General features: G+C 31.0%; 1 protein-coding gene across 1 annotated transcript in view; it reads right to left on the bottom strand.

Annotated features, from left to right (window-relative positions):
• Nucleotides 1-2,405: 2,405 nt before the first annotated feature.
• TBC1D9 (TBC1 domain member 9) overlaps nucleotides 2,406-14,239 on the bottom strand; it is a 63,320-nt gene continuing 51,486 nt past the window's right edge. Inside the window, exons 30-38 of the mRNA XM_051216223.1 lie at nucleotides 11,164-11,284; nucleotides 10,710-10,767; nucleotides 10,087-10,355; nucleotides 9,103-9,148; nucleotides 8,863-8,971; nucleotides 7,543-7,895; nucleotides 6,764-6,848; nucleotides 5,392-5,484; nucleotides 2,406-3,631 (exon numbers count right to left, since the gene is read on the bottom strand). Of these exons, the coding sequence (XP_051066793.1) occupies nucleotides 3,549-3,631; nucleotides 5,392-5,484; nucleotides 6,764-6,848; nucleotides 7,543-7,895; nucleotides 8,863-8,971; nucleotides 9,103-9,148; nucleotides 10,087-10,355; nucleotides 10,710-10,767; nucleotides 11,164-11,284 (1,217 nt within the window). The 3' untranslated portion in view covers nucleotides 2,406-3,548. The remainder of the gene's footprint in view (nucleotides 3,632-5,391; nucleotides 5,485-6,763; nucleotides 6,849-7,542; nucleotides 7,896-8,862; nucleotides 8,972-9,102; nucleotides 9,149-10,086; nucleotides 10,356-10,709; nucleotides 10,768-11,163; nucleotides 11,285-14,239) is intronic.

Below are 14,239 nucleotides of genomic sequence, written 5' to 3'. Positions count from 1 at the left end.
AATTGGTTATCCTCACCAAGTCATCGTTCACTACATTAATACTAGAACTACTACACAAAATTACTAAATCATCAGTTTGAAGAAACTTTACATCACCAAGAAACTCACATTAATGCAACTCATTAATTAAATGGATGCATTCTGTAATGAGGTTAAAGTCACACTATTCATGTATAACAGTTGCCGAAGCTATCTGTTCAAACCATACTGGACCGGGATTTGAAACGGTGAATTATGCTAGAAAGTACTGAACGAATAGTAGATTAAAACTTTGTATGTGCTTCCATTTTCAGTGACCAACAGAAATTTTAAAATTAAATTAAATGGGATATGATAAAGCGGAATATACAATATATGAAAATGAATTTCGTTCTCTATTTTCTCATAGTAATGTTAATCAGTCATATGTGAAGTACAACCTAGGACATATGTATATCGGTTCAAGTTTCCACACCCCATTGGCAAAATAAGATGAAGTCGCCTAAACAAATCCGAGAGTGGTACAAATAATAACACTATTCGTGACGGTAGAAAAGATTAAGCATCGGAAATACGATTCGTAAAGTAAATATAGACTGGTGGAAAACAAAGAATGAAAACACTTGTGCTATTGTAGTAAAGCGGTGGAATTAAATGTACAAGATTTTCAGGATAGATAAAATGGAGTTGTTTAAAAATATACGTGTCAACTTTGTGGATTAAGGTAGTAATTTTAATATCAGTATTGTAGTGACTTCTTTTGTATTACAAAACTAGACAATTTGTTTCAGCTTTTAAACAGATGAATTATTATGATCTTTTCACTTATTTCGTCATTTATACATGTGACTTTGAGCATGTGTATATTAAAGAATGTGTCGAAATGTTTGCTTGTTTCCTTCATGCCTATAAATATTAAGTCACGTTTTCGTTAAATTGATTAATGATATCTGACTTCGTTTATTATTACTTAGTCTATCTAGCAAAACGAATGTATGAAATATAAATATCCGAAACATTCACATCCAACTTTTAAATCTTCATTATAATTAAAGTGATTTACCGATAGAACAAGTATAATGTAGGTAGGATCTATATTTCGTCTGCGTTAACAACTCGGTCATTTTGAAGTCAGACTAAGAGTAACTAAAGTATCTTAACATTTGAATTTAGATATTTACATTGTTAATAGGAAATTTCATTAGAGATTTTTAACTGAAAATATTAATATGAAATATTCTTAGTAGAAACTGAAATATAGAAATTATTATCGTAACATGATATTATTTTGTGTATGGTAGGATTTTATAATTCAAGGAATGAAATTCCGATTGCTAAAATGACGTTATGTTGGGAAAAGAAAACAAATTTGCTTAATCGGATTGTGTGTAGTCGGGACTTAGTGACAAACATGCAGTTGTATAATCGCTCTTTCTCTTTTTTTCCTCAGTTAGTTTACTTATATTGTCAGTAGGATCAGTCACCTTCTAGTTACCGATAGACGCACATCGCCCAATGAACAAAACCCAACATCTTAATGTTTATTTCTTCTGAGGCTACTTCTAACCCAGTGCTCAATCAGAAGACAAAGAGTCAATCACAATTCGAAACTCAAACAATAGTATACTTGAAATGGCTGATCATGTGTATATAACTTAATAATAAATCTGGAATGATAAGAAGTATGACAACGGTACATGAATTAAAAGAAAGCTAAGGACGATAATATAAAAACACAATGGTTTAAATGTTTGCTAACTATACAATAAAAATATAAATGATAATCATACGTACGATAATCCCACAAGTTTTACTCTCATACTACTAGTCTCAATAGATTAAATAGAGTGCCGATTAACAAAGGAAATGTAATAATACAATTTGGCCGTGAAGTGATGGTTGCTCATGAGGCTGAATGATTGACAGAAGCCCTTAACTGAATTGATATCAGAAGATAAGACAAATGTTCAGTTGAACAGCTTTTCTTCTAATTAAACTACACGCTCACATACAGACTACTGAATACAAGAATAAATAAGACTTAAGGTTATTTAACAAGTAGACGATTAGGGAGAAATCGCAACTATAAGTTATACATTATCTAATAGAATTAGTACTCAAATATTAGGCTTAATTCTTACTCTTATCGTACCATATATCTTCAATACAAAATAGTTAGATATTTTATTTTGTTGACTGAATAATGCATTTTAGCTTAAAACACTGAATGGTAAGATACAAAATCAAGATATCATTTTATTATCAAAATAAGTAATGAGAAATACATTTACCTTTTTAATAGCTACTAATTGTCCATTTCTATTATTATCCTGAGCTAAGAATACATTAGCGAATTGACCTTCACCAAGATAACATACTTTTTCATAACGAGAATTTTTACTAGTTTCATCTACAAATATATCCATGCTAAAGTTGAATTACAAGAAGAAGAAAAAAATAGCTAACATTATGTAATCAGTTTATGTGAATCATGAAACAATTGGTAACATTTCGGTATACAGCAGGTACTTATATTGGTCCATGGACCTCGGTGTTGATGAAGTATGGTTTGATATAATCAGATCTAATGAAGTGAATCAATTCAAAAGACCCTATAAAATAAGTAATCCGACATATCAGCCAGCAATTATTTTCTAATTTCTGTTCTATGCAATCACTGCTCATACTCTACACTAAAATATTTTATTACAAAAGTCAATAAATACACCTTGGTATAAACAGTGAAGTCTATGATCTAGTTGTTTACAACAACAGAAAATCTGATTTCATAGATATGATGATGAACTGTTTTGTTCTATCATCAATTTATTACTGTAAATGTTATTAAACCATCCATCTACTGACAATCACATAAGAATTATTAATATATTAAATAACATGAAAAAGATCACACTTGAATAGTTGAAGTGTTATTGTGAGAAAAAAATCGGAAACAAAAATACTACTAACTGACGTGTAAATCCATTCAAAAGTCGTCCAGCTGAATCCGAAAAACGGATCTATATTTCAGGAGGGCTAGTCAGAAACAGCCAAATGATAAATGCAAGTGTTTGGGCCAAGATATAGTTTTTATTTTCAAGGGATAGAATTTGAACCACTCGTAGACTTAAATTCTTAAGGGATATATGCATATATATATCATTCAGTTTGGGCAAAAGAATATCCTTTATCCACCTTTTCTACCTGGTAATTAGGCACATGCAGACCATTATCAACTCTGGGACATTGCACGTCACAATAAGTCGACCGGTCTATTGGCGTGCTTCGAAAATTATCTTTAAACTAAGGACATCTTCCGTACATTATTGAATCAAAGAGTAAACATACATGCTAATTACATACACACACATCAAACATACATACACAGACAACAAACTGAGAACTTTATATTAGAAAAGATTAATTAAGTACTAACATCATTATTACAATTTACATTCGACAATACAGAATAAAAATCGAATTTAAAATGGACATTTATATATAGATGAAATAAAACATAAGGATCTTGTCGGTATATTCAAGGAATAAAAATTATGATAAAATAAGCATTAGAATTCTTTCCACGTCAATGGTAAATCACAATATATACACATTGGATGAAGTATCATTGAACGCCAAGCGGATAAACGATCTAATGACAAATGGTTTGGAGAATAAAAATAACAATAGCTAAACTGATGATTCAACGGTAAAATAGAAACAATACGACCTATAGATAATTATATTTGGATTACAGACCAGCAGTTTCGTCCATTTCTAAGATCGTCAACTGGATGTACCACCATCCTAGTGTTAATATCCACACTATGACCGAAAAACAGAATCTAACACTACAAACGCAAACGCATTATCCGTTATACTAAGTAGTTCAGATAACTAATCGCTTTATCAACACGTATTACGTCTACTCGTATTAGTGCTAGCCACTTCTAGCCAAAATTCAAATGTACTAAAACTTATAGCGAATTGTTATATAGAGGCAATCCCCTGATGATGTACATATGCCAAGACGGATGAAAATTCAGTACTGAATGCCAAACAAAAGAATGAACAATGGATTACGATTATTACGTGGGAAATAATCACATTGTCTACAATTTCTGAAACACCTGTGTTGAATATTTAAATAATTCACAGATTGATAGTATGTTTTGATTTGGTTGCATATAGCATTTTCCCGATCTACTGGAATCACAGCTACAACTCCACGTCGAAGTAGATGATGGCTGAACATCAGTAACACTGTCTAAACGATATTAGAAGATGAACGTTGAAGGACTGATCAACTAATTTACGATTGTTATATTATTCAACGTCTATTTTCAATGTTATACACTTAACGGTTCCAGCATATACGAGAAAAATATCAAAGATATTTATAAACACACACTAACAAACGACACATGTCCGTGAAACTCAATATCAGTTTAGTATTACAGATCGAAGAGATGTGTACAGTACTAGTCGTTCTATAAGACGGAGACTGTATTTACTTTCTTCATGCCGATTTGTTTCGAGATATATTTCAGAGAACCAAGTATTTATGAGTGTGTTTCCCATTTGTATGCAAGTAGATAAAATAATAGTGAGTCCAATTCAATCAAACACTTTGAATATTATAGACAAAAAGAACTCCATGCCTTTTAAATTATGAACATTCGTCAAATACAAATCTGATAAATTTGAATCAAAACCTTCCATCAATATAGAGCAGGATGTCAATAAACGGGTTTACTCGAAATGTGATGATCGGAAAAGGAATTATAGTATGTGAATTGGTAATCTACTTGGAATTTCCGATCAGGTAGTTAGAATCAATGGTCAGACGAAAACAGTGACATGGCTCAAAGTTTATTATGATAATCCAGATATATTCATTCTATGCGGTGTTTTAAAATGCAGTAATTGAGTAGTACCCTAAGCCCATCTCATTTCATATATTGCCTGATATTTTAAATCAAACTAATATAATCATTTTACGAAGATACAAACAGTAAAATAAAGATCATTCACGGTACAACGATTATGAATGCAAATCTATTCAGTAGTTGTTAATAACTAACATGAATAATCTTACACTGATATAAAACTGAAAAATGAATACATGATCGAGGAAAAACAGATGTCATTTATGCAGAAATGCAGATGACAAAAACAGGCTTATTATAACTTTATTTGTGAACATCACTGATGTAACAAAACATCATTTGGCATTTAAACTAGATTTCATGCCGTAACAGTTTACTATTCACAATGTCAATCAATTATGTAGTGATGTAAAAGTAGGATATGAGTATTTATTCAAAGAGATTTTAACTAGATTGAGACTTATGAAATAACATGAAGAGTAGTGATAATAATCTTCAAAAATCACACAATTCTACATCATACCTTGAGGAGATACGCTAAGAGCTACACGATTACACCGAATGCAATGACGAAACATAGGATCAATGCAAGGTTCTAGAGATTGCATGCAACGCTCTGAAGAAAAAAGAAATGTACGAAAAAACGACTATTAAACCAAAAAAGTTTAGGTATTTTTTGTATGATACTATTATCCAATTCAGCTACTGATATATACGCTCTCTGTACGCGTGCCTAAATCAAATACGTAAAGTGAGAAAACCAGGAGTAGGAAGCTTTTATTAGCCAACTGAATCAGGAAATGTACAACTTATTCATAAATACATATCTTTATCCCACAGAAAATAAATTTACACTTTCAATTGTATGAACTGAGATGGTGGGGTACATTAGTTTAATACTTGTAACCCCTTAACATTTATCTGATGAATGTAATGGGTAGTAATTATAATTAGTATAATATTGTTTTCTTTTAATTACCCTCTAATTAATGATATAAGAATTGTACTTTAAGAATAGTGATTTGGATTATTTTTTCGTTTTGTGAGATCAAATATTTTGGTTATTACAATCTTTTTTTTGCTTATTTGAATGAGAAAAATATGTGGTTGGGGGGTTTCATCAATTTAGATGCTTTCTACAAGGTATACAAAAAAGTGAATAGATATGGATTTGGATGTTACAGAACAGATATGAATTGCCTTAAATTGCTAGTAATTTCTGTCCTATATTTTATTGTTATTATTGTTAGTTCATATAGTATGCCCAAACTGAATTTGTATTATCGTATAATTTAAAAAAAACTTCATTAGTGATTGAAAATCCGTGAATATATGTCATTTAATAAAGTAGACACAATAGTTATTAGACATAACATAATAGACTGACAAATAAATTCATTCATTATGTACCTCGACTAATACATGAAACTATAATGAACTGTTATTTGAAAAATAAACTAAGCAGATTTCTTTATCACCATGTGCTTAGCTTATCAACAATAAACTGAATATATATATGTTGTGTTTAAGACAGATTGATTTTAGTTGGGATATCACCAAAAACAAGAGAGTATTAAATAGTTGTTTCGTTGTAATGTGGGAATCTTCAGTGCTAAGCAACTATAACCCCCCCCCAAAAAGGGCAATATATGAATAACTCACCAAATGGATGGTTTTGAGAGCAATTCAAATAAATTAGGTCCGGAATGACATGTACTAAACAGAAAAGAAAAATATATCCACCATACAACTTAAGGAAATAGATTGTACACTGTAAGCACGACTATATTTATCGTTTCTAGATCAAAATATAGAAGAATAAAGTAACCGATAGTTCATATACGCCATTTTTTTAACTGTCAGTATCCAACGTATGTATATTAATTTAAACAAACTGGGCTTTAAACGAAAATACTTGACTAGCAAATAGTTGTAGTATACAGTTATAGTTAAAATAGGTATAAAAAATAGAATGTAGCACTGAAATTGATTCATAAAAAAGAAACATTCACCAACTTGCAGTATATGTTTCTACAATCATACAACTCCACTCACACAATAGAATAATCTAAATTGTGTCAAATAAATGTTCATTTACTGAGCATTGAGGTAGACGTATTACGTCAGCGTCTTTGATATTATCCAGGTTTACGCTTTCACCTTGATTTAGAGGCAGCCATATATACATACATACATACACTTAAACAACATCAATAGTATAAAGAGTATTTTTTAAGCAGAGATGGATGGCGACTAGCAGTGGAACCCAGGACACCCGTTTCGTCTTATTCAGGGCTTATCAACTCGATCAGCCTGCATCCCAGAGTTGATGTACACTCTGGGACTTAAGCTCGGTACCATTCGCTCCAAACACCATGGCATCGACATTTTGACTGTCGATTGTATAATGGCTAATTTTAATGAGTAAAACATCAAGTTCTTATTCTCAAGGAATGTGAATATAGAAAGAAAAACTGTACTTCATCAGTCCAATATTTTTATATAGACGCATATAAATTTCTTACTATGCATTAGAGAGTAGTGTAGATGATGAAAATCAAATTGAAAACCCTATTTTGTTCGATTATATTTATTATTCTAGGAAATTATTGGAAGAAATTAAATTAACAAATACATAGAAATTTTAATATATTCAGTATAATAAAGAACAAACAAACAAAAGGATATTTTCTGAGCATATTGGACATTTCTGTAATTGATTGATGATATTTTCATATGGAAATTTAAAACGATGCACATAGAGTTGTATAGCTAATTGGTGAACATTTCTAGCTAATTGAGGTAAATCTTTGACAAAACATATATATTTATTCGAAGTTCCATTGACAATCATTGTATCATCTTCGTTTTTATTAGATATACAACTAGATACAGTATCAATGGTGGTAGAGGTAGTGGTGGTCGTGGTCGTCGTTGTCGTAGTGCTAGGTGTATTAGTCAATGTTTGTGACGTTGGTCGGAAAATATTTAAAGTTATTGTGGCCATTTGTGAAACTAATAAACAATCTGTTATCAGTAGAAACAAATTAAAAAAATATTGAAAAATGAAATTATTTAATAATCAAATAATAATAAATATGAAAACCATTGATACAAGAAAGTGACATTGTTTGTTTGAGACTTAATTCATTTATCTTAAGGTTAAATCAGTCGAATATAAAGTATGGATTTGAAAGTAAATCTATGAACATTTGTTTACTATTAGTAATTCGTGTTGAAAACACCTTAACATAATAGAATATTAATAGGAAGAAAGCAATAAATTCACCGATAGTATGTATTTCGCAGAAACTTAAAGAATCATTTTAATATACAAGAAACTAGTATTAATCACACTTTTAAACCTTAAACATTCATCATACTTTCAGAATCCATAGTTACCATAAAGATATTTGCTTTTCCATTACTGTTTGCATCACTATATAATATGCGAAAGTTTTGTCATGTGAGATTACCAACAGACCATATTCTTGTAGAAATAATAGAGATTGTCCTACAAAAGACTGATTTCCTTCTTTTTATTAGGCAGATGGATTAAAATCAGTTCAAATATCGTCTTATTAGTATACACTAAACTAGTACAATTCAGAGAGCACACACATTTTGAGATAAAAACAATATATCAAAAGATATTCAAAACAAGTGAGAAAATGACTGCTCGGAAAGTTTTATTTGTCTGTGAATTACCAAAAGACTAGTAATTATGTAACCATTTGAAAAATGTGATTTTATTATTGGAAATGTAAAACTACCATCAATTCCCCATAACTGATAAACTAAATGATTTCTCGTGAATAATATATACAGTTTACTATGTAATGCTTCGTGTTATTTAACACTTGTCAGTAAAGTGTACTGGTAAACTTGGGTGGTCTGATACTACCTGGAATGGAAGTTCATGCTAACAACACCATTAAATATAAACAGTTCAACAGATTCACTCGAACAAGGTAAAATGGAAAACAATACATACCACGTGCTTGTCTTTGTATAGAACATTTAAGAAATAAACGAAAACATCGTTCCAAATGACGTTGTTGGATAAAATTATCTAAATTAGTCAGCCAAAGTTGTGCACGAGACTGGGGAAAAAACACAATGAAAAAGCCTCAGTCAGACACAATCGATACTGTCATTCATAAAATTTAAGAACAGGACAGTATGACAGAATAACAGCTATTCTTCTAGAAAAAAAACGAAATAAATTTCTCACTTTGATAGATTCATCGGTGTCTTTGTTGAGCATACACAGAATAAACCTGAAAACAATATTAAATATTATGATGTTACAAAATCCTTGAAAATATCATAGCTAATTGGAATATAAGAATACAATTTAACGAACAGAAACTAAAGATGAAGCGAACTCTTTGAATAACTGATGGAAAAAAGTGTTGAATTCTTTTTTTAAAAAGTTTCCTATGAGTAGTACAACATTTTCAGAGTACCCAAATGTACCCAAAGTAATGTATATAATTAACGAAACCATCCGCCAATTCCCCTACTTTCAATTATAAGTATTGCAATCCCACATTTTAGTTATATAAGAAACACTTAGTATAGTTAAGTACATTGTAGAGACTAACTTAATATCAAGAGGCTTTTCATAAAAGACTGATATTAGCTACAAAGTCGTTTAAATCCATCGAGTAATAGACAGTTACTGGTAACATGTATTAAGTTGAACTTCTTTAATAATTAGCATCCAAAGTCCTCAATCGTGACCAAGCCAAGAACCGATAAGTTCTTCTATTAAACCTTGTTAGTTATGTAAGTAGTTAGATAGAACCAATAACATTGATAAATATATATTATTCTACTTGATCTGTTTTTTTTAATCTCCAATGGTTCTCTTTTACTCTCGAAAATTATTTCGTCCTTTTTAGTATATTTGTTCCCGTTACAGAATGCCATATTTTGTGTAAGATAAGAAATTTTACACGTCACTGTAGCTACCTTGTTTAAATTAGATTTAAGTTCACCATCAGCTAACCAACTGACTTCGCCAATCTAACCAACAAGCAACAGACCTTATTGTAAACAATAGATCAATCAATTATTAAGTCGAATACTATAATAAACACTTATGACTAACTACTGAAGGGGACATTTTTCAGAATCAGTTGTAATGATAACGAGGAAGCTCATTAGAACAGTTTTTTTACGTTAAAGGTCATGGTAACAATTAAAACTACACCTGTAAATTTGAAGCGTTGTAAGTGGCTTATTCAACCAACTATGAGGAAACGAAGAATCAGTGAGACAAGACTGGTGAAAATCAATTTTCTCCAAACATATCTGTCGTAAATCTGTTGTATCGCTAGATAAATTATCAGCTTTGTCGTTTGATAAATGCCATCTTTGTAGTAACTCTTGTAAACAATCAACTTTGCGATTTAAAGGTAATTCAGGGTTAAATATAATTTCTTGTAAACTATCATTTGACCAAAACGATAAAAAATGGACCTAAAATTGAATGAGAGATAAGTTAAGGCTGATAATTGATAAAAATTATGAAGAATAATGTAGCTAGAGATAAACTGGATCTACAAAGTATATTAATTGACTAGTGTAATCCAACATGAAAATATTACACTAATATTTACAAACGTTTACTTTCCTACACAACTTTTCTAATAGAAAGAAAAACAAATGTAATTAGAAGAAAAGAAGTCACAATAGTTCATAATCAAGTCCTTATTAGCACTACTACTCATCAGTAATAAGAATTACAACCTATTCAAGGTGAAATTCATAAAACACATATTGATACCCAATAAAAACATAAACATATGTACACATTCATAAAGAATCACTAACTCTAGGTGAAAGTAGAGCACTGCGTCGTGCACGATTATTATCTAAATAATTGCATGGTCTGTAAAGAAAAAGAAAAATAAGATATAACTAATTTAAACTCATTAAATTACACTGTCCACAGAGTTAAGTGGTTTGAATAGCTTTTATTTTAATATGTGAGTGCGTATACAACATTGTCAATAAAATCAATCACTATGTCATCTCCGACCTTTAATTATCTATCTTCATCATATGGAAATAATTCATAAGGTTTACAAGTATCAGAGTGATAATTGTTTTACTCGCCTTTCGTGATAATGAATACCAATACAATGTACGCCTAATTGGTAACCTATAACACAAAATTTATTTGGTTACTACTGCGTTGTAAACACTAGTAATGACTAAATACGAAAAAGAATACTATCAAATATCAAATGACAAAAAGATGGTGAAATAATTAAATACAACATACTTTTCAAGAAAACATATATAAACCCCATTCGTTGAAACTGATAATCCATGAAATTCCCAATGGATTACATCAGATTTATCGTAATTAGAACTACACCAAACAACTTGCCAATTCAACTTACCTACAATAATAATAATATAGACAAGGAAATTGTTATATACATGAAAACTACAAGAATACGATATACAGTATACCCCATAAGTTGGTCGAACGGAAACTCAATGGTTAAGAGGCTCGGCGTAGAGACACTACAAGGGCTGTATGAACCCCCACTCCACCTAATTCAATTTGGGTAACTGAATAGCATCACTGCCCCCACAATTAGAATATGAAACAAAATCAAGCACACAAATCTGTAGCTGATATATGAGTTTGAAAATCGCCTCATTGTTATAAACCAAATGATAACGGTTGTGTAAATAATAAATAATATTAGTTGATCTCTTTTTAAAAATCTGTCAGACATTTATTGATTGTCCGGACCAATTACCTGGATCGGTGTTGTTAGTCAATTCAGTGGAATATGAATGAAGAGCGAAGATAATGAGGCTGATAATCAACTACAGTTTTGCAACGATCCTAGAGGTACAACGACGCACAAAGAAACAAAACTTATAAAGGATTATAAAATAGTGAATATTAAATGCAGAATGATTATTTTTGATTTGAACATACAAATGAAATATTTCGGAGGGGGAAATTGGTTTTTATAATTTGTTCATTCAGAAAGTAATCAACAAAATTAAACACATACAATTCATTCATAAATGAACTTTTATTTAAAATGAAGTTATGAATTCTAATTATTTATTTCTTATTCTTATTATGCTTTCATATCAGTTGTCATTGTCTGATCTTTCAAAAACAAGTCGTATAAACAAACTGACAGCGTAGCAATGCGGTCACCACTCGGCTCACTTCTAGTTGATTGTTTCATTGTCAATTTCGAAAACATTATACTTAGACCAAAGTTGTATAATTTTAGATGTTTACAAACACCAATGAAATTTAGATAATAAAATGTACCAGATAAATGATTTAATCTTGAATCGTATACGTCCTTTTTTGGTTATGTGAGAGCTGTCTATGTATGATATTACCTGACTATCTAAACTGAAAGAGGCAGAGATGGATACAAAAACGTGAATTCTGTGGTTGAAAGCTAAATGCTTCAAATATTACGCCACTTGCACTACTGAGTTTGAATATTGTACTGTGTATTGTGAGGAGAAATAGATTTTTTGTGTTAATTAAAACTTATATGTATAGATATGAATAGAATCAGAATAGTCAACACGTTGAAAACAATATTCCTTGTATTCATTGAAGGATTATTAATGACGAAGTCATTTAGTTCAAATAACCAGAAACACTGATAAACAATGTGAAGGCGTTATCTTTGAATTATAAATTAACTTAAAGTTCTATTAAAGTGACTTTTAAAGAGCAATTAAAACGATTTTAGACATTCACATTTCATAATAACATTAGTGAAAATGGACAAGTGACAAATACTTGGAATCATTGAAAAAGGATACATATGTGAAGGTCTACGATCAAATAAAAAAAGAATCAAGGGAAATTTCAACTGTCTTTTTTTAAACACATGGGTTAAAGATATACATATAATAAATAAGTCAATTTATTCACCGGGTCCATGGGGTATGAGCCACACTAAGTGAAAGTGAGAGCCAATGACATTAAGAGCTTCCATAAACTGAAGTAGGTGGAGCGATGTTTAAATCTGGAATTTGGTGACTGAAAGTTATCAAGCTACCGTTCCATGTTATTTGCAATACAATGAATTTACCAGGACAATTTATAAGTTTAAAACTTTTTGATAAAAAAAAAGTAAGGAGAACTGAAACCTTTTAATAATATTTAAAATTCTGTAAATGAATCACCCGCCTCCTATTCTAAATTAAAGAACGCCCTTTATTGTTTGAAAACAAAAAAATGACGATACAATACTATTTTCCACTAAAATAGAAAAAATGAAGTGGAAAAGAGATAGGATTTCAGAAAATGAAAGTTGGAACCTATTCTATTTTCAGTTTAAACTGGATAAATCTATAAATTCTGCAGGTAATTTCATTGTGAGAATATGTTGTCGTTATGTATCACATTATTCTGAGATTTTTAAAAATATATCATTTCCCGAAACAAGGGGTGGAATGATGGTTTCTTTTACGAAGAATCGATATAAAGGGCAATCATATATAAGATTTTATTCTGCTTATTTTCCTGTTAATATGTTGAGTACAATCATGTTATTTCAGAAATAAAATAGCCGATTCACGTGTACAGTTTCTTATATTCTGATATCAGTTCAGTTGGAAGCTTATGATAATAATTCCATTTCGTGACCAGGCATTACATGGCCGTATATCATCTATTGAACGGAATTCTATTTATTCAGTTTAACAATTACAACCCTATTATTATTATTATATTTTATTTTAACACATAGATATTGGTACAAGGAGGCACCAAATACATATGCGCCACACAAATCTCATTCGATATATGTGAGGGTTGTGATACTGTCCGGGTGCCCAAACCGAGACAAGTGGTTCTCTTAGGGGCCACTCCCCGAGCCTCCAACCTGAAGGTCTGATCCACAAGGCAGTGGAGCATCGTAAGGAGATGCAGTCCCATGGAAACCGGTGACCAACAATTGGTTCATACGCCGTTTGTTCCTTTAGGATACTGGAGCCCATGTGCACCATTGGTTTGGAATCCGGTTAAAGCGCCGGACATTCGCTTTTCGTCCTCTCATTTTCGTAAACAACACCCCCGCCACGAGAAGGCAGTGAGTAGGACTTCCCTGGCAGAGGCTATATACGCGTGGTCATATGAGAGCATTTCGAGAGGGAGAGCGGACTCTCCTCACTCTCGGCCGTACCAGGGCATTTGGGGGCACTTCTAGGGATCAATTACAACCCTAATTCATATAATAGATCTTGAATCATAACATGCATGTTGGTTACACAGAAAAATTTCGAGTTTTTAAGAAACTTTATTAAAATCTTGTCTATTTATTTATTTATTTAAACACAAACATTGGTACAAGGAG

Source organism: Schistosoma haematobium, chromosome 4 (assembly GCF_000699445.3).
Source record: "Schistosoma haematobium chromosome 4, whole genome shotgun sequence".
Classification (NCBI taxonomy): domain Eukaryota; kingdom Metazoa; phylum Platyhelminthes; class Trematoda; order Strigeidida; family Schistosomatidae; genus Schistosoma; species Schistosoma haematobium.
The sequence above is the reverse complement of the archived record's forward strand: the minus strand, read 5'-3'. Positions and strand labels throughout refer to the sequence as shown.